We start from the raw sequence: 20,780 nt of genomic DNA on the forward strand, positions 1-20,780 counted from the left end.
TCTGGACCGGTATCATGTTGGGAGCATGAATGGAACATGATCTTACCTTTAATGGTATTTGTCTTTATTTGGGTTTTGATAGGTTATTCCAGGGCCTAAGCCTATTGTCATACATAACAGTGAGCTGCTTTTTAATCATACATGCAGTCAGATTACTGAAAACCATATTTTTGTATTCCTGGCTGATACATGTGTCAAAAAATAAAACTTTGTCCCTGAACTCTTTTATCACCTTTATTTTCTGAAATGATTTTAACTTCCTTCAGGTCTTTTTGTAGTCTTTTGTGAAGAGGGAATTTTTTTGTAACTATAGCATAATTTCAAAAACATGTTACACTGACTGCTTAAGAATGTCTATGGTGTATGTCTCTAAATCTGTAAGTTTTTAATCTATTAGTATAACATTTGTGTATTATTCATTTAAACACCAGACTCATTATTCAGATATTCACTTTGAAGCATATTACTCAGTACCTACTGTGAATTATTCAGTAACTACAGTGAAAATGTTAGGAGAGGTACAGTACCAATCAAAAGTTTGGACACACCTTATAGTTCAGTGGTTTATCTTTTATTAATTAAGACACTTTGTCTTAAAGTAATGATGGATTGTCATTTCTCTTTACTGAGTTGAGTGTTTCTTGACATAATATGGATTACTACAGTTGTGGAATAGGGCTATTTACTGTATTTTTATTATTTACTGTTCAATCTCAAACGCATTAAGAAGGCAAGAAATTCCACTTTCTTTTGACGAGGCACACCTGTTAATTGAAAAGCATTGAGGTGACTACCTCATGACGCTGGTTCAGAATATATATATATATATATATATATATATATATATATATATATATATATATATATTAGTGCTGTCAAAAATGTTGCGTTATTAACGCGTTAACTTGACTCAATTTTAACGGCGATAATTTTTTTATCGCGAGATTAACGCTCTGTGACATGATGTAGGTTTTTCATAAGCTTTTGAAACTGCCAGGAACTTGGAACAGAGACTTTGCTTAGAAAAACGATAGCAGCTGGACTGTAATGCCACGCCCCGCACAGCCAGAGTCCTCTGCCCTCACCCGAAGAGCCACGGTGCTCGGCTTAGGTTTCGTTTTCCCATCGGCGGCTCCAGTGCAGTGGCTGTGACAAGACGTGTTATGCTCTGCAATAGAAAAAAAAAACATTGGTACAACCAGTGTTCGAACTATGCCAATATTTTCGGGGGGTCCCTTTTTTCCCCTGGGGGGGGGGGGGGTGCTTGCGCTTGTCTCAGAGCGCGGATCTCCATCGTGCGCTCACTTCGGATATGCAAATACTTCCCGTTACACACGATTGCTATGTCAATAAACATCATTTTGCCAATATTTTAGAGACCCCCCAACATTTCCCAAATCATGTTTTCAAGGGATCTCATGTCTGTTTCAGGGGATCTCGGATCCCCCGAGTACCCCCGTAGTTCGAACCGTGAGCAAGCCCATTCACTTTTTTATGCTGATAAGAGAATTACATGGTTTTTCATGTGACAAAAATGTGCGATTAAATTGCGATTAATCGTGAGTTAACTATGACAGTCGCAACGTTAATCGCGAATAAATATTTTAATCGCTTGACAGCACTAATATATATGTATGCGTCGACTTACGACTGCGTTTGGTTACGACTGACCGGTCGTAAACCGATCTGGTCATAAGTCGGCCTATGTTAAATGAACGTAAGTATATTGTGATGTGTAATGATATTGTAATCATCTTAAAGTCTTATTTTATCAACATTTTCTTATTTCATTACCTTGGCTCATTATTTGGTTTAAGTCAAGCACTGCATACTACACTGCATACAGTACAATTCGTTTAATATGTGCAAAACAAAAAAAATTAAATACAGGTGTGAAAAATAGAAAACATTTTAGTTTGAAACATACCAAAATACAAATTTAATACATAGCAAAATATAAAGCTTGTGACCGCTGGCATCACTGGTGCTTGGCTGTGGGTCGTCTACGTCATCATCAGCTGTTGCAGCGCTCGGGCTGGCGGGAGGATTTGCTCGTTTCATAAACCAGGAGCTGGGGCGGAAACTGTTGTACGCGGCGAGAGGCTGGATGCTGGGCGCTGCCAGGAGCTGGGGCAGAAAATGTCGTACGCTCAGCTGGGAAACACTTGCTAGTCATAACCAGACGGTCGTAAAGTTGATCGGTCGTAAGTTGCATAGGTCGTAAGTTGACGACCACCTGTATATGCGCGCACACACACACACACTGTTTGAAGTGCTCTTTGGTTTTCATGTTGCTTGCTTAGTAGTGTTGCAGAGTCAGGGTCCTTCCAGAACAGGTTGATTTTTACAGACATCATGTGACAGATCATGTGACAGTTTGATTGCACACAGGTGGATCTTAATCAACTAATTATGTGACTTATGAAGTGAATTGGTTGGACCAGCTCTTATTTAGGGGTTTCATCCAAAAGGGGGTGAATACCTATGCACACTCCAGATTTCTGTTTTTTCATCTTAATTATTGTTTGTGTCGCAGTAAAACAACAATTTTCACCTTTAAAATGGTAGGCATGTTGTGTAAATCAAATAGTGCTAACCCTCCAAAAATCCATTTTAATTTCAGCTTGTAATGTAACAAAACAGGACAAACACCAAAGGGGATGAATACTTTTGCAAGACACTGTGTGTGTGTATGTGTGGGTATATATAAAATTTGTGTGTGTGCACTCCATATGTAATTTCATAGTTTTGTTGTCTTCAGTATTGTTCTACAATGTTGAAAATTGTCAGAATACAGAAAAACCTGTGAATGAGTAGTTGTGTCCAAACTTTTGACTGGTACTGTCTGTAATTATGAGACTGAAAATTGTGAGTCTGAAGTCCTAGGAGTTTAAGGAGTTAACACAGTTCATTTCTGTATGTTTTATACAGCCTTATGTCATAGGTGACACTGTAATTATGGTAATGTTATTGGAAAACTGCACTTCGGCTTGTAACAAGCCAACCTCTGTGCTATGTGGGAGGTGGAGAGAGCGGCTGGGATGCTTGATGGGATGTTTGCATGATTGCACAATTTTGAACAAAGGTTTCCTTAACAGCAGACTCATCTCTTTGTTCCTAAACATACAAAACACAGGGGAAGGCGTAGTACCCACAGAAGAGGTGCTGTAGCGACCCCTGTCAGGGCCTCGTATGGAAAAGACTTATCCATACTGACTGCAATTTTCTTAGCCAAAAGGATACAAGTTTGTACATTCTAATTTATGACCAACGCGAATGTTTTCTTTGCAAAGAAAGTAGATCTGCTTAAATATGGGAACTGTGACTGGTTAATTAATGAGGGAGACGTTTGTACATTTTGGTTTGTGTCCAGGAATGTGTGCGGTTTTAATTGGGAGTGGAAACGTGGTTTCAGAAAGACTGTTGGAATTATTCTTTTATTCAGTCATGATTTTTATGTTAAACTATGCGACAACAGTTTATATTCAACTGTTGCATGTACATTCAGTGAATGTTTGTTGAACATTCTTTTATGCAAGTAAGAAATGTGGCATGTTTTCGTATTTAATGCATTCAGCTAAAAGATGTGGTGATGAGTGTCATAGAATTAGGAAAATGAACTCATAAGGACCAATGCAGGTATTTCCTGCCATTTCAATTAGGACTGAATTTATTTTTGGTGTGCTCTTTCCTTTCCTCCATCATTACTGCCTACATGATGTTCTAAGACAGAGTTCTTAGAACTTTCCTAAATACCCATGTCTCTTTGTGACACATTTCAACATTTTCTATTCATTACAAAGCTGAATATTTTAATCATGCTTTGTTTAGAGGCGAGCCCTGCTCATTTAGGTTGTAGTTTACTTACTTTACTTTGTCTCTCTGCCTCTTTTATCTCTCTCCCTCTCTCATCTCACTCTGGCCAGCTGGGCAACATAACTACCTCCTACACTGTGTTCTCTTCCCACACACACAGACTTACATAGACACAGCCATGATGAGTCACATAGCCCCCATTCTTCTACTGTCTTTCCTAATGCACCTCTGGGGGACATCGACACGGCCCCCAACACCCGCTCATGCACAAATAACGCACACCACAAATCTTGGAATTTTTGCTCAGATTTTCTTTTAGGTCCTTGCAAATGCTACGCTCTTTCTGGAGGCACTTTTGTAATGGGACATATTTGTGGGAGTCGTAAATAAAACGTTTCACTTTAACATAGTAGAGCAGCAAGGAACACTATATCATTAGTTTTGTGGGTGGCTTTGTATTTTGAGTTCATAATTAGTGACCATATGCCCTGGATGGTTAATGACCGGAGAGGTGAAGAATAAAGATGAGAATGGAGAGGTGAAGAATAAAGATGGAGAAGAGGGCAATGGGGCAAAGATTTATAGCTGAAATAAATCCAGGTATGGGGTATAGTAAATGGCAAAAGGCATAGAACTGCAGATTGTGTGAGGTGATGTGAGCTGGATTAGCAGAACAGCATGGTATAGATTGTTTCATGGGTGCAGATCCCGGGGGGGACATGACCCCCCCCCCCCCCCCCCCCCCCAATTTCTGAAAAACATGAATTGTCCCCCCCAATAAAAATCCCCTAAATTATTCAAAATTGTACAAACAAATGTATTTTCAGACAAATGATTCCCTGTGCAGTACTTTTTGAATGATGTGGCGAGCCTCTACGAAGTTGTGATTTATGGTTGCATGGTATGAGTTGCATACGGGCAAAAAAAAAAAAAAAATCACTTTTGTGTGCCCCCCCCCCCCCCCCCCCCCCCCCAATCCTGACATCGGATTTGCACCCCTGGATTGTTTATCATTCATTTATTGCTTAGCATTCTCGGGTAATTAAAGAGCTTTTAAATGTTGAATGGTCAAAATATTTCTTGTATTGCTGTACTCCATGGCTCATATGGCTGTAAACACAGTATTTCTTATGTATAGACATGGCAAATTAAAGGGGGGAAAAAAGCATAAAATGTGTTAGTAAGGTGTTGGGCCATCACAAGGAGAACAGCTTCAGTGCACCTTGATACAGATTCTACTGTCTCTAAAACTGCACTGGAGGGAAGAACACCATTCTTCCAAATGATTCCTTCATTTGGTGTTTTGATGCTGATGGTGGAGAGCAATGTCTGACATGTGACTACAAAATGTCTCATTGGTGTTCAAATGGATTGATATCTGGGAACTGTGAAGGCCATAGCGCATAATTTCCATTATTACCATCTGCATCAAACATTCAGTGAGTCCTCATGCCCTGTGGATAGAGTTTTGTTATCCTGGAAAAGACTTCTCCCATCAGGGTAGAAGTGCTTCATTATAGGATATAGATGATTTGAGAGGACATTTGGAGCTGAAGCATTCTAGGAAAATGCCCCAATATCATAACAGAGCCACTGTTTCCTTTAATTTGTATGTCTTAGGTAATGTTTAAAAAAAAATGTATTTTTCGTAACATTTAATGTGGTGTTATTAAAGCTTCCTGAATCTTTAATGACTTTTTGCTATGAAGGCTGCTGGAGCATTCAAGCAACAACAGCTGCATCTAGAGGCAAATAAAGGTGTGCATTGGAGGACCTTGCCGCATTCAGGGACACAACAAAAAGAAGGATGGCAAGGGACTGTCAGGAATGATGATTGTGGGAAGAGAATTGCATTAAATGTCAAATGTTTTTATTTGTTAAAACCCTCTTAACAGTGTTCAAATTACTTATTTGTTTATACTTTAGGGAATCACGCCAGCAAAGTTAGAAAATATAATATATTTACCAGCTGGGAGGTCCGGATGGTGAAATACCGTGACCAAGGTCTTGAAAGTACTGAGCGAGGCCCTCTGGGCCGAGGTTGGTATTCAAGGCCAAGGTCACGGTATTTCACCATACGGACCGACCATAAGCTGGTAAATAATATATTTATTTTTTCTTTACCAAATTCTAACAGAAAACGAGAGTGCCCGAAAGGGAAAACCGAGCCGAGGCGAGCCACTGTTTTGAATCCTCATTCACGGATGTAATGCAAATGGCTTCCTCCTCAGTATACAAGTGCACTTCCATGGCAGGAAAAAAACTACATTTTGCCGCTTATGTACAGTAGTCCCCTATTTATACAAAACTGAGTCATTCAGGATTCAGCCATGTTTTTGCTCGGTGTTAGCAACAGTTACAGGTTTTTAGCTTTCTCCTGAAATGTTTTATTTCTTCTTCCTCAGGGTAGTAGAACTCGCTGTTGCTGTGACGACTGTCGTTATCTCTATCCATGATGTAAAATTAATGCTATTATGCTGAGAAATGCTGGCAAAAAATTATAAGATTTTTGATAAAAATCTTATAAATAAATCTTATAAAAAAAGATAAATGTTGACAAAAATTTCTACTATGTTTGTTGTTGTTGTGAACGAGCGAGTCGCCAGAGGTCCGTAACCAGGGTCCGTAACTGGGGTCCGTACCGTAGGATATGGACCCACTCGCCAGCCAATCAGAGCGCAGGATTTGATGAAAACTGCACCGCGAAAAAAATAAAGTGGATAAGAGCAGGAATGGTCAGCATTTCAGCAGAAGCTAATTGACAGTCAGAAAAAACAGTTCCACACAATGCTAGCAACTGTTCAGGCCTCTTCAGGTCCCCAAATTTACTCGAGAAAGGAAAAGACTGTGTATCTGAATATCTATTGATCTGGCATATCAGTGCAGTAACGTGGCCGCTCTGACGGCTTCAGCCATCAAAGTCTTTAGGGAAGAATTACAGGAGTGGTTTCCTGTTGCCTTCTACTGGATTATTATAGAGGTTTTCTCCTCTCAATCATTCACACACACACACACCTATGGACAATTTAGAGTAGCCAGTTAACCTAACCATATGTCTTTGGACTGTGGGAGAATCCGGAGCAAACCCGCACAGACACGGGGAGAACTCCACACAGAAAGTCAGCCACTGGGCTCAAACCCAGAACCTTCTTGCTGTGAGGCAACAGTGCTAACCACTGCACCACCCATGTATCCGACTAAGATTAAAATATTTTGAATAGGCTCTCCAAAGTAACCAGTCTCTTGGTCAAACTATTATAGCCCACCTGTTTAATACATAGGACCATATAAGAATCAATTAGACAATTGATGTAGATAAATATAAATATGTCATTAGTTGATAGCCAGTGTTGCCAGTTTCGCCGGACCACTAACGCTGTTTTGGCCTGCAGTGTTGACACTGATTATTTTCCAGCTGTGGAATGTGCTGTGTACTTCACTGTATTATCAGCAGTGGATCACATTAACAGCCTCTCTGTTAGTGAGTGTGACTGCTGCGGCCATCTAAACTCAGTATGGGCAGGAAATTTGGATGGAGCTACCGGAATATATTTATAGATCTGTACAATGGCAAGACTGATGCACAGGTTGAGCCATGACTTTGTTTATGACTTTGTTCTTGACATTTTAGTCGCTTTGGTCTTTCACACAGCCGGTAGGGTTCTCTTTTGTTGTTGTCAGTTACTATGACAATAATGCTTAATTAAGAAGTCGTCGAATATTTGTCTTTCATGTGGTGTTTGATGCTATGCCAGTGGTTTGTCATAGTTATGAAAAGGCCCGCTCTAGAATGACTAAGCTCAGCTTAACAAGTAAACAAACATAAGCATGACAATATATTTTTAATTTCATTATTTTCAGATATACAAGAATGCTATGAGGTGACCCTGCAGCTAAATGCAACAGAGAATGCAGCAAAAGAGAACAACCTTAAGGAGATGTTGGAGGTAAGCATCTTAAAAATATTAAGGCTTGTTAACAAGTAGTGAATAAATAACTGTGTGAAATATTTGAAATTCGTGAACAATTTTTTAAACTATGACCTGGACAAAAACATGCACATACTGGTTGATTTGCTGTTTCACATTCTGATAACAGTATGTTCAGACACCAGTCTACCTTGTACAACCCCGATTCCAAAAATGTTGGGACAAAGTACAAATTGTAAATAAAAATGGAATGCAATAATTTGCAAATCTCAAAAACTGATATTGTATTCACAATAGAACATAGACAACATATCAAATGTCGAAAGTGAGACATTTTGAAATTTCATGCCAAATGTTGGCTCATTTGAAATTTCATGACAGCAACACATCTCAAAAAGTTGGGACAGGGGCAATAAGAGGCTGGAAAAGTTAAAGGTACAAAAAAGGAACAGCTGGAGGACCAAATTGCAACTCATTAGGTCAATTGGCAATAAGTCATTAACATGACTAGGTATAAAAAGAGCATCTTGGCGTGGCAGCGGCTCTCAAAAGTAAAGATGGGAAGAGGATCACCAATCCCCCTAATTCTGCACCGACAAATAGTGGAGCAATATCAGAAAGGAGTTCGACAGTGTAAAATTGCAAAGAGTTTGAACATATCATCATCTACAGTGCATAATATCATCAAAAGATTCAGAGAATTTGCAAGAATCTCTGTGCGTAAGGGTCAAGGCCAGAAAACCATACTGGGTGCTCGTGATCTTCGGGCCCTTAGACGACACTGCATCACATACAGGCATGCTTCTGTATTGGAAATCACAAAATGGGCTCAGGAATATTTCCAGAGAACATTATCTGTGAACACAATTCACCGTGCCATCCGCCGTTGCCAGCTAAAACTCTATAGTTCAAAGAAGAAGCCGTATCTAAACATGATCCAGAAGCTCAGACGTCTTCTCTGGGCCAAGGCTCATTTAAAATGGACTGTGGCAAAGTGGAAAACTGTTCTGTGGTCAGACGAATCAAAATTTGAAGTTCTTTATGGAAATCAGGGACGCCGTGTCATTCGGACTAAAGAGGAGAAGGACGACCCAAGTTGTTATCAGCGCTCAGTTCAGAAGCCTGCATCTCTGATGGTATGGGGTTGCATTAGTGCGTGTGGCATGGGCAGCTTACACATCTGGAAAGACACCATCAGTGCTGAAAGGTATATCCAGGTTCTAGAGCAACATATGCTCCCGTCCAGACGACTTCTCTTTCAGGGAAGACCTTGCATTTTCCAACATGACAATGCCAAACCACATACTGCATCAATTACAGCATCATGGCTGCGTAGAAGAAGGGTCCGGGTACTGAACTGGCCAGCCTGCAGTCCAGATCTTTCACCCATAGAAAACATTTGGCGCATCATAAAACGGAAGATACGACAAAAAAGACCTAAGACAGTTGAGCAACTAGAATCCTACATTAGACAAGAATGGGTTAACATTCCTATCCCTAAACTTGAGCAACTTGTCTCCTCAGTCCCCAGACGTTTACAGACTGTTGTAAAGAGAAAGGGGATGTCTCACAGTGGTAAACATGGCCTTGTCCCAACTTTTTTGAGATGTGTTGTTGTCATGAAATTTAAAATCACCTAATTTTTCTCTTTAAATGATACATTTTCTCAGTTTAAACATTTGATATGTCATCTATGTTCCATTCTGAATAAAATATGGAATTTTGAAACGTCCACGTCATTGCATTCCGTTTTTATTTACAATTTGTACTTTGTCCCAACTTTTTTGGAATCGGGGTTGTATTTTGTTCAGTCTTTATGATCTTCCTATAGAACATGTATGTGAAAAACGAAAAGGATTTGGTACATTCGAAACATCAAAACCGAGTGCAGCGAAGATGAACGAGAAGGAAGTAAGTGTGAAACAGATGGAGAGAAAGAATTAAGGAGCCAAGCATTAGTCATTTCTAGAAAGGACTGCATCGAGTGCTCATCAGCGGGAAGCATAACAATGTCACCAAGTACTTCAATTATAATGTCCAGTCACATGGAGCAACAAAATATTTATAGGCACGGTTGAAAAAATAACCTCAACTTCTATTTCTAATCTGGTAAAAGCGACTGGGGATGAACATATTATGGACTGCAGATTATTTCTCCAGTCCACACTGCAGTGGAGACCTGCGGTGTCGCTCTATATATTCCTGAGAAAGCACACATTCATTCTTTGTTACATGTTTTATTGATCAGTTTTTATCAGATGGTTGTGTGTGTGTGTGTGTGTGTGTGTGTGTGTGTGTGTGTGTGTAGGTACACTCGCTGTCCACTTTATTAGGAACACTTGTACGCCTGCACATTTCATGCAGTTATCTAATCTCCCAATCACATGGCAGCAGCACAATGCAACAATCATGCAGATACAGGTCAAGTGCTTCGGGTAATATTCACATCAAACATCAGACTGAAATAATAGCGTGAGCTCTGTGACTTTGATCATGGCATGAAAATTGGTACCAGTTGCTGACATACTCAAACCAGCTGGTACCAATGATGATACCAGTTGGCGTCAGCTGGTTTGAGTATGTCAGAAACGGCTAATCTCCTGGGATTTTCACACACAACAGTCTCTAGGGTTTACAAACAATGGTGCGAAAAACAAAAATATTGAGTGAGTGACCGTTCTATGAGTGGAAACACCTTGTTGATGAGAGAGGCTTGATGTGATCATTACCCAAAGCTCTTGAATTGTATCTGCATAATTTTTTGCATGGTGCTGCTGTCACATGATTGGCTGATTACTGCATGAATGTGCAGGTGTACAGGTAAAGTGGTCCTGTGTGCCTAAGAAAGTTGAAGGTGAGTATATACAGTGGCATGCAAAAGTTTGGGCACCCTTATTGAAAATGTCTGTTACTGTGAATAGTTAAGTGAGCAGAAGATGAACTGATCACCAAAAGGCATAAAGGTAAAGACGACACATTTCTTTTCAGCATTTTCTGCAAGATTTCTGGATTATTTTTGTTTTGTACAATTGGAGAGTGAAAAAAGAAAAGGAACACCATGCAAAAGTTTGGGCATCCCCGTACATTTGAGTTCTCAAGTAACTTTTACCAAGGTTCCAGACCTTAATTAGCTTATTGAGCTGTGGCTTGTTCAAATTCTTCGTTAGGAAAGGTCAGATGATGCAGATTTCAAAGCTGTATAAATTCTCTGACTCCTCAAACTTGTCCCTAAAATCAACAGCCATGGGCTTCTCTAAGCAACTCCCTCGCATTCTGAATAATAAAATAATTGATGCTCACAAAGCAGGAGAAGGCTACAAGAACGTAGCAAAGTGTTTTCAGGTAGCCGTTTCCTCAGATTGTAATGTTCTCAAGAAATGGCAGTTAACAGAAACAGTGGAGATCAAGGTGAGGTCTAGAAGATGAAGAAAACTTTCTGAAAGAACTGCTCATTGGATTGCTTGAAAGGCAAATAAAAACCCCTGTTTGACTGCAAAAGACCTTCAGAAAGATTTAGCAGACCCTGGAGTGGTGGTGCACTGTTCTACTCTGCAGTGACACCTGAACAAATATGACCTTCATGGAAGAGTCATCAGAAGAAAACCTTTCCTGTGTCCTAGCCACAAAATTCAGCGTCTGAAGTTTGCAAATGAACATCTAAGTAAGCCTGATGCATTTTGGAAACAAGTCCTGTGGACTGATGAAATCAAAATAGAACTTTTTGGCCACAATGTGCAAAGGTATGTTTGGAGAAAAAAGGGTGCCAAATTCCAGGAAAAGAACACCTCTCCAACTCTGAAGCATGGGTGTGGATCGATCATGCTTTGGGGTTGTGTTGCAGCCGGTGGCACAGGGCACATTTCATTGGTTGAGGGAAGCATGGATTCGAATAAATACCAGCAAATTCTGGAAGCAAACATCACACCATCTGTAAAAAAGTTGAAGTTAAAAAGAGGATGGGTCCTACAATAAGACGATGATCCAAAACATACCTCAAAATCTACAATGGAATACCTCAAGAGCCACAAGCTGAAGGTTTTGCCCTGGCCCTCACAGTCCCCTGACCTAAACATCATTGAAAATCTGTGGATAGATCTCAAAAGAGCAGTGCATGCAAGACAGCCTAAGAAACTTGTAGAACTGGAAGCCTTTTGCAAGGACGAATGTGTGAAAATCCCCCAGGTAAGAACTGAAAGATTATTAGCTGGCTACAAAAAGTGTTTACAAGCTGTGATACTTACCAAAGGGGGTGTTACTAGGTACTAACTATGCAGGGTGCCCAACCTTTTTTGCTTCGGGCCTTTTTTCCTTTTTTTGTCATTTTGAAAATGTAAAAGATGAAAATAAAAAATTGTTTTTGCTTAAAATATAAAGGGAATGAGTCATCTTTAACTTTATGCCTTTTGGAGATCATTTCATCTTCAACTTGCTTAACTGTTCACAGTAACAGCAGTTTTGACCAGGGGTGCCCAAACTTTTGCATACCACTGTATACACATGCTCAGATTTCAACAAAAGGACTAAATAAATAAATAAAAACATTAAATTGCAAATAAAATAAAGGTAGGAGTAATTATTAACAATGTTCCTGAGGGTGTGTGTGTGTATGTGTATATATATATATATATATATATGGGCGGCATGGTGGTGTAGTGGTTAGCGCTGTCGCCTCACAGCAAGAAGGTCCTGGGTTCGAGCCCCGGGGCCGGCGAGGGCCTTTCTGTGTGGAGTTTGCATGTTCTCCCCGTGTCCGCGTGGGTTTCCTCCGGGTGCTCCGGTTTCCCCCACAGTCCAAAGACATGCAGGTTAGGTTAACTGGTGACTCTAAATTGACCGTAGGTGTGAATGTGAGTGTGAATGGTTGTCTGTGTCTATGTGTCAGCCCTGTGATGACCTGGCGACTTGTCCAGGGTGTACCCTGCCTTTCGCCCGTAGTCAGCTGGGATAGGCTCCAGCTTGCCTGTGACCCTGTAGAAGGATAAAGCGGCTAGAGATAATGAGATGAGATATATATATATCAATCATTATCTCTAGCCGCTTTATCCTTCTACAGGGTCGCAGGCAAGCTGGAGCCTATCCCAGCTGACTACGGGCGAAAGGCGGGGTACACCCTGGACAAGTCGCCAGGTCATCACAGGGCTGACACATAGACACAGACAACCATTCACATTCACACCTACGGTCAATTTAGAGTCACCAGTTAACCTAACCTGCATGTCTTTGGACTGTGGGGGAAACCGGAGCACCCGGAGGAAACCCACATGGACACGGGGAGAACATGCAAACTCCACACAGAAAGGCCCTCGCCAGCCCCGGGGCTCGAACCCAGGACCTTCTTGCTGTGAGGCGACAGCGCTAACCACTACACCACCGTGCCGCCCATATATATATATATATTTATATATATATATATATATATAAAAGTTTTTTTTTTTAATTTAAAGGGGCAATGTGTAAGAATTGGCCACCTGTCAAAATACTTCATATTCCAAACAAATGGGGGCAGTATATCACCAGAAAGTTGGGGTGTTCATCCCTATCGTAAGAAACAAGGAAATGCACAGCCCTCCTCCCCCTTCTCTCCCAAACGCACCACTACCACTCTCATAGAATTATCACTCACTGAATATAGCATAAAGCTATTTTATAATTTGATCCACTACTGGGTTCATACAATTTAACTTTACAGTCATACATATATATATATATATATATATATATATATATATATATATATGAATGAGTGATTCCACGCTTATGGGTACTGAAATGGGGACATGAACTTATTTTTAAAAATTCACCTAAAACCATTTCTTTTTTTACCATCAGGTCACAAAACATGTAATCTTTAATGAATGATATGTTAAAAGATAACTTTAATTTTCTGAGATGTAATAAAAACATATTTATATGCCAAAGTCAAGCCTATGAGTTCCAAAATGATGTCTGTTACATTACTCCTGTTACGATTGTCCATCTCGCGTCTGTTACAAATTAATTACAATCTAGCTATATACCATGTTAATCTTATTGAAAGAATGTGTATGTTTATTCTACTACACATGTTTATTAATTATATTTGCTAAAACATCACCTTCCTATGTTTCAAAAAGTAATTCTACATTGTTAAAATTGAGAATATATATGTCCACAACACTTCTGTTACGTTCTGACTTTGGCATATAAATATGTTTTTATTACATCTCAGAAAATTAAAGTTATCTTTTAACATATCATTCATTAAAGATTACATGTTTTGTGACCTGATGGTAAAAAAAGAAATGGTTTTAGGTGAATTTTTAAAAATAAGTTCATGTCCCCATTTCAGTACCCATAAGCGTGGAATCACTCATATATATAGCCAATTACTACCTAAGACCAGGGCAAGATACACAAAATTTGATCAAACTGCTGAAACTCTGAGAGCCGGTCAAGATAACACTGCTGTCTTATAATCTTCACACATGCTGTCAGCCTATAGTTTATGTTACAGCTTGCTTGGCTTAGTTTTTAGCAAGAAAACATCCACAGCAACTCGTGCATCAGTAGTGCACGACACCTCTACAGCTCGTGACATGCCAGGTCTGCAACCTACAGGTCCACTTATTAACCCTTCTGTAACCTTCTCCAAACATACAACATGCCAACACAAAAATCTGCAAATGTATGGTTTTGCATGAAGGTTTTAAATAAACTATAAGCTGAAACAAGTTAACTCAGTGCTGACCATGAGGCTTTAAAACCTCCCCAAACAATCCGGTAATGGCAATGTATTTTAAAGTCTGAAGAGCATTATATATTGTCAGTAGTAATAATAATAATAATTTATTACTTATACAGTGCTATTTAGCAGTGGCAGATCAATAGCGCTTTACAATTCGGTTACAAAGTCAAGAAAAATATTTACATGTTCCATTAAAATATAAATATATATAAAAGTATCCAAATACATAAACAATTACAAAATATACATATATGACTCTTATAAAACCATACATAATACAAACAAAAGATTTATAAAATTAAGTAAACGCTTGCTTGAATAGATACGTCTTTAACGCTCTCTTAAAATCGGTCAGTAATTCTATGTTCCTAATTGACATTGGAAGACTATTCCATAATGTTGGTGCTGCGGCTGTGAAGGAATGTGCGCCAAGGGTTGTTCTCATCTTGCCATTGGGAAGCTTAAGTAGAATGCCATTGTTCGAACTCAGGCTGTATGACGATTTGTCCTTGATGTTGATAAGCTTACAAATATATGATGGTGCGAAGCCACGGATGGCCTTGAAAGTAATTAGAAGTACTTTGAATTGGATACGATAGTGTATGGGTAGCCAATGCAACTGATACAACGTCGGAGTGATGTGTGAATATTTGCCGACATCCAGTATTAACCTTGCGGCTGCATTTTGAATACGCTGTGATTTGGTGATTTGCTCTTTAGGGAGACCATACAGCAAACTATTGCAATAATCCACCCTACTTGTAATAAAGGCATGGACTAAGGTAACTAGATAGTCTTTAGACAAGTACTTCCTTATGCGTCTTGTATTGTGTAGATGGAAAAAAGCTGCTTTACAGATGTTCGTAATGTGTTTTGACATACCCAAGTTTGAACAGAAAGGGTGGTATGTCAGTAATCCACTTATGAGTTTGGCTTGGATTGAATAGGATAGGATTAGATAGACTGATTTAATACAGATAATAGTGTGGGATCTGAATAGAAATGCAAACAAAGTATTTACCATAAACTTGATCAGTTCTGGGCAGTGTAGTGGTTAGCACTGTCGCCTCACAGCAAGAAGGTTCTGGGTTCGAGCCCAGTGGCAGACAAGGGCCTTTCTGTGTGGAGTTTGCATGTTCTCCCTGTGTCTGCGTGGGTTTCCTCCGGGTGCTCCGGTTTCCCCCACAGTCCAAAGACATGCAGGTTAGGCTAATTGGTGGCTCTAAATTGACCGTAGGTGTGAATGTGAGTGTGAATGGTTGTTTGTCTCTGTGTCAGCCCTGCGATGATCTGGTGACTTGTCCAGGGTGTACCCCACCTCTCACTCATAGTCAGCTGGTGATAGGCTCCAGCTTGCCTGCGACCCTGTACAGGATAAGCGGCTACAGATAATGGATGGATGGACGGATTGATCAGTTCAAATAATTAATTCAAAAATGAAAAAACAACAAGAATATTTTACTGTAATGATTCTTAAAGTAATTATGTCATTAGTAGTACTAAAATCATATTTGAAAAAATTTCATACCTTAAAGTGCCATTCCACCATTGGATGTATTCTTTGGCATAAAATACAATATATTTTGACAACATGTAAATGGTATCACTAGATAGAGAAATCTTTTAGCTTCAAAATGATATATCAAACATAATTTTTTGACAACGACAAGTATATTAATTTTGCGACCAAAGTCACCTACCCTTTTAATTTCCGTGCGGTAGTGAAACGTGATGTCATCGGCAGGTTCCCCTTCTTGTGTACCGTGTGACGTGGCACATATTATCAGCAATGGCGGATAGAACGCGATAAAATTTTTTTGGCCCCCATATACGAGGAGAAATGACCCTCTCACTTTGGGGGTTTCCTGGTCTAAAAATAGACCGACACGTGGTACACAAGAAGGGGAACCTGCCGATGACATCACGTTTCACTACCGCGCGGAAATTAAAAGGGTAGGTGACTTTGGTCGCAAAATTAATATACTTGTCATTGTCAAAAAATTATGTTTGATATATCATTTTGAAGCTAAAAGATTTCTCTGTCTAGTCATGTTGTCATAAAATATATTGTATTTTATGCCAAAGAATACATCCAATGGTGGAATGGCACTTTAACAAAGAATGTAAAAATGTATTTAAAAGCTATATTGCTGAAACATAAAAACTAAATACTCTATTATGGTCATTACAGTGCGTTGTTAGTTGTCAGTATGCGTAACTGACATACAATTAATATTTGAAATGAATAATTTTGTTAAAATTGAATTACGTATTGTCATACATTCTTGTTTGGTATGCACAGGCTTGCAAAGTATTTATCACACTATGCTGAGAAATACGTATCAGTATGTTTGCCACCGCAGCATTTGTGATTTTGTACATTTTTGTATTTATTTCATAGATGTTTCTATACAGGCTTCATTAAAGCCATGTATAAAAGTCTGCACACATTTTTCTTCTCATATTAAAACTGATTTTGCCCTTCAGTTCCACATTCCACTGTTTTCAAAAGCATCAGCACTGTGTGACGAGAGCTTCCCTTCCGTGAAAATACTGCAGGGGTCACTGACTCACTGTGTTATCTGTGGTGAAGAATGTTCCAGGCGCAGCAGAGCCCAGTATGACTTTGTAGAAATGTAGAGCCGTGCTGTGGAGAGTTGCTTGCTGTTGAGTGAGAAGCAGCAAGCAGGGAGGGAGGGTTAGAGCTGAGAGAGAGAGTCCAGTGCAGTTCTTATTAGCATTCACCACACATTGTCACCTGAGTGGAGGAGAGTTAAATGAAATGAGTCTGCAAATTCACTGATTTCGTGCAGCGGCTAGAGAGAAAAAAAAAGACATCAGTAGCTGTAGAGCACCATTAATGTAGAAGTAGTGACATGCCACTTTTGCTATTAATAGGTTTCACTGTAATTAGCCTTGTGTGTTTTGGAATTAATATGACTTTAAGAAGCTCTGAATTTCAGGATGCACCTTTTGACATTACTTTGTATTAAAACTAATTTGTGCACAGTGGGTAGCAATAGTGTGTCCATTCACTTTACTTGCTCTACAACAATCAGTTGCACTTATAAACAACAAAAGACTATTACAGGTCGGGCGATATCGTCCTGTTGTAATTGTATTCCGCCCCAAGATATTAAATATAATTTACAGGTTGGAGGAGCTCTACGTCTTTCATGGGTGTGAAATGTGATTACAAATTATTTTGGACTCTGTGGTTAAGTATTTAGTAGCAAGCCCATGAACTCTTGCTCATTGTGTTGCGCCTATTAATTTGTTGGCGCAGTGACAGCAAATGAAAAGGCACTGCGCAAAAAATATGACAACACTTCTTAGATATGAAACAACATTGTTGTGGTAATCATGGATGTAATAAAGCAGTAAATGCTGCATTAGCAACTGTTGGTAGCTACTGTTTTCATTAGTACATCCTCCATTCAATTGTAAGCCAGTGCAAGGCTATAGAGAAATGTCATTCAATCCTGATGAAAACTTACTTGTTCAAGAAATTTTCTTGAACTGACTTTGCTTTGTTGCAGATGATAAACATTTCTATATATTGCAGGTGATATGAATGTTGATGTTCTGATTAAGGCACATTGCTGAATAACTGTTATCAATAAATGTAAATCGAGTACTACTTATTAACTATTGTAATAGCCGAGAGAATCAGAGTAGGGATCCAAAGACGGCCATTTCTTAACTCGTATAATAGGCATATTAGCAATAACAAAATAGTAAATGAAAATTATATAAAATCACAAAGGATGCGTGTATGGTTATGTAAAATAAAGCCCTTCACAACAACACATATTTATCATAAACTGTTAACGTAAGCTTTTACAAGTTGGATCACAATAATACAGAGGTATCGGTCCTCTCAAATCCAATCCAAATCTGAAATATTGATAACACTGGGCACAATGTAAGGATAATGTAAACAGTAGATAATGTTTAAACTCATACCCTAGCCATCATTTTATCTTTCACACTAATGCAGAAAGGGTTTTTTGTTTCTTTAACATCCAGACACTGCTTGTTAGCATTTATAGAGAAAATGGTGTAATTGGTCCAAAAGTTTGTGAACTCTTTAGAATTTTCTATATTTCTGCATAAATATGACCTAAAACATCATCAGATTTTCACAAGTCCTAAAAGTAGATAAAGAGAACCCAGTTAAACAAATGAGACAAAAATATTATACTTGGTAATTTATTTATTGAGGAAAATGATCCAATATTACATATCTGTGAGTGGCAAAAGTATGTGAACCTTTGCTTTCAGTATCTGGTATGCGCCCCCCCCCAAGCAGCAATAATTGGAACTAAACGTTTCCGGTAACTGTTGATCAGTCCTGCACACTGGCTTGGAGGAATTTTAGCCCATTCCTCCATACAGAACAGCTTCAACTCTGGGATGTTGGTGGGTTTCCTCACATGAACTTCTCGCTTCAGGTCCTTCCACAACATTTCGATTGGATTAAGGTCAGGACTTTGACTTGGCCATTCCAAAACATTAACTTTATTCTTCTTTAACCATTCTTTGGTAGAACAACTTGTGGGCTTAGGGTCGTTGTCTTGCTGCATGACCCACCTTCTCTTGAGATTCAGTTCATGGACAGATGTCCTGACATTTTCCTTTAGAATTTGCTGGTACAGTATAATTCAGAATTCATTGTTCCATCAACGATGGCAAGCCGTCCTGGCCCAGATGCAGCAAAACAGGCCCAAACCATGATACTACCACCACCATGTTTTACAGATGGGATAAGGTTCTTATGCTGGAATGCAGTGTTTTCCTTTCTCCAAACATAACGCTTCTCATTTAAACCAAAAATTCTATTTTGGTCTCATCTGTCCACAAAATATTTTTCCAGTACCCTTCTGGCTTGTCCACGTGATCTTTAGCAAACTGCAGATGAGCAGCAATGTTCTTTTTGGAGAGCAGTTGCTTTCTCCTTGCAACCGTGCCATGCACACCATTGTTGTTCAGTGTTCTCCTGATGGTGGACTCATGAACATGAACATTAGCCAATGTGAGAGAGGCCTTCAGTTGCTTAGAAGTTACCCTGGGTTCCTTTGTGACCTCACCGACTATTACATGCCTTGCTCTTGGAGTGATCTTTGTTGGTCGACCACTCCTGTGGAGGGTAACAATGGTCTTGAATTTCCGCCATTTGTACACAATCTGTCTGACTGTGGATTGGTGGAGTCCAAACTCTTTAGAGATGGTTTTGTAACCTTTTCCAGCCTGCTGAGCATCAACAACGCTTTTTCTGAGGTCCTCAGAAATCTCCTTTGTTCGTGCCATGATACACTTCCACAAACATGTGTTGTGAAGATCAGACTTCGATAGATCCCTGTTCTTTAAATAAAACAGGGTGCCCACTCACACCTGATTGTCATCCCATTGATTGAAAACACCTGACTCTAATTTCACCTTCAAATGAACTGCTAATCCTAGAGGTTCACATACTTTTGCCATTCACAGATATGTAATATTGGATCATTTTTCTCAATAAATAAATGACCAAGTATAATATTTTTTGTCTCATTTGTTTAACTGGGTTCTCTTTATCTACTTTTAGGACTTGTGTGAAAATCTGATCATTATTTAGGTCATATTTATGCAGAAATATAAAAAATTCTAAAGGGTTCACAAACTTTCAAGCACCACTGTATATATAAACTTTATTATATATTAATGATTTGTCATTAACAATCTGACATTTTAACGCAGTTCACCTGAACATTTTGTTATTTAAATAGTTTATTGAAGCTATGTCTATGCCAACCATAGCATTTGTCATTGTCTGAAGTTGTTTTTCTGTGTATGTGTAGCAGAACTCAGAATTGGAAGGTGTGTCACGAGTCCGAGTGACCAGCAGGAGGAGTCCACAGAAGGTGGAGAGAGTGGCTGGGCTCGTGAGCCGTTCCCATGTGGAGACACCCAAGGTTAGTGGCAAACTCGGAGCAGTTTGAATGAGTGACTGTTTGAGGATTCATGGAATACCTTAAAGGAAAGCACAGTAGTGTCCTGTTTAGAATAGCTGCAGTTTGGAGAAGAATACTGTACTGCGCAAAACATTACAGACTTATTAATGAATGACTAATAAATGGTTCACATTTTATCAAATGCCAGTTCTGTTGTGAGGGTGCAACTACCCCAAATTTCTGCTTGTTCAGATTTGCATGGACATACTGTATGTTTGACTATATATATGTCATTGGTTGTTGACATACGAGGCAGATATAGCTGGAGGTTTAATTTCGGTATTTCCTTTTTTCAGCTTGCCCAATCAGCTTCATTGT

The 20,780-nt window shown here is 39.2% G+C and overlaps 1 protein-coding gene across 4 annotated transcripts in view; it reads left to right on the forward strand.

Annotated features, from left to right (window-relative positions):
* The window catches only part of dlg3 (discs, large homolog 3 (Drosophila)), a 292,322-nt gene that overhangs the window by 7,194 nt on the left and 264,348 nt on the right, over positions 1 to 20,780 (forward strand). For 3 of the 4 annotated variants that reach the window (XM_060927732.1, XM_060927733.1, XM_060927735.1), the window contains 2 exons: positions 7,678 to 7,763; positions 20,310 to 20,423. In XM_060927732.1, the coding sequence (XP_060783715.1) occupies positions 7,678 to 7,763; positions 20,310 to 20,423 (200 nt within the window). The remainder of the gene's footprint in view (positions 1 to 7,677; positions 7,764 to 20,309; positions 20,424 to 20,780) is intronic. The other variant, XM_060927734.1, reaches the window with a different exon arrangement.

This window comes from Neoarius graeffei, chromosome 8 (genome assembly GCF_027579695.1).
Source record: "Neoarius graeffei isolate fNeoGra1 chromosome 8, fNeoGra1.pri, whole genome shotgun sequence".
NCBI classification, from domain to species: domain Eukaryota; kingdom Metazoa; phylum Chordata; class Actinopteri; order Siluriformes; family Ariidae; genus Neoarius; species Neoarius graeffei.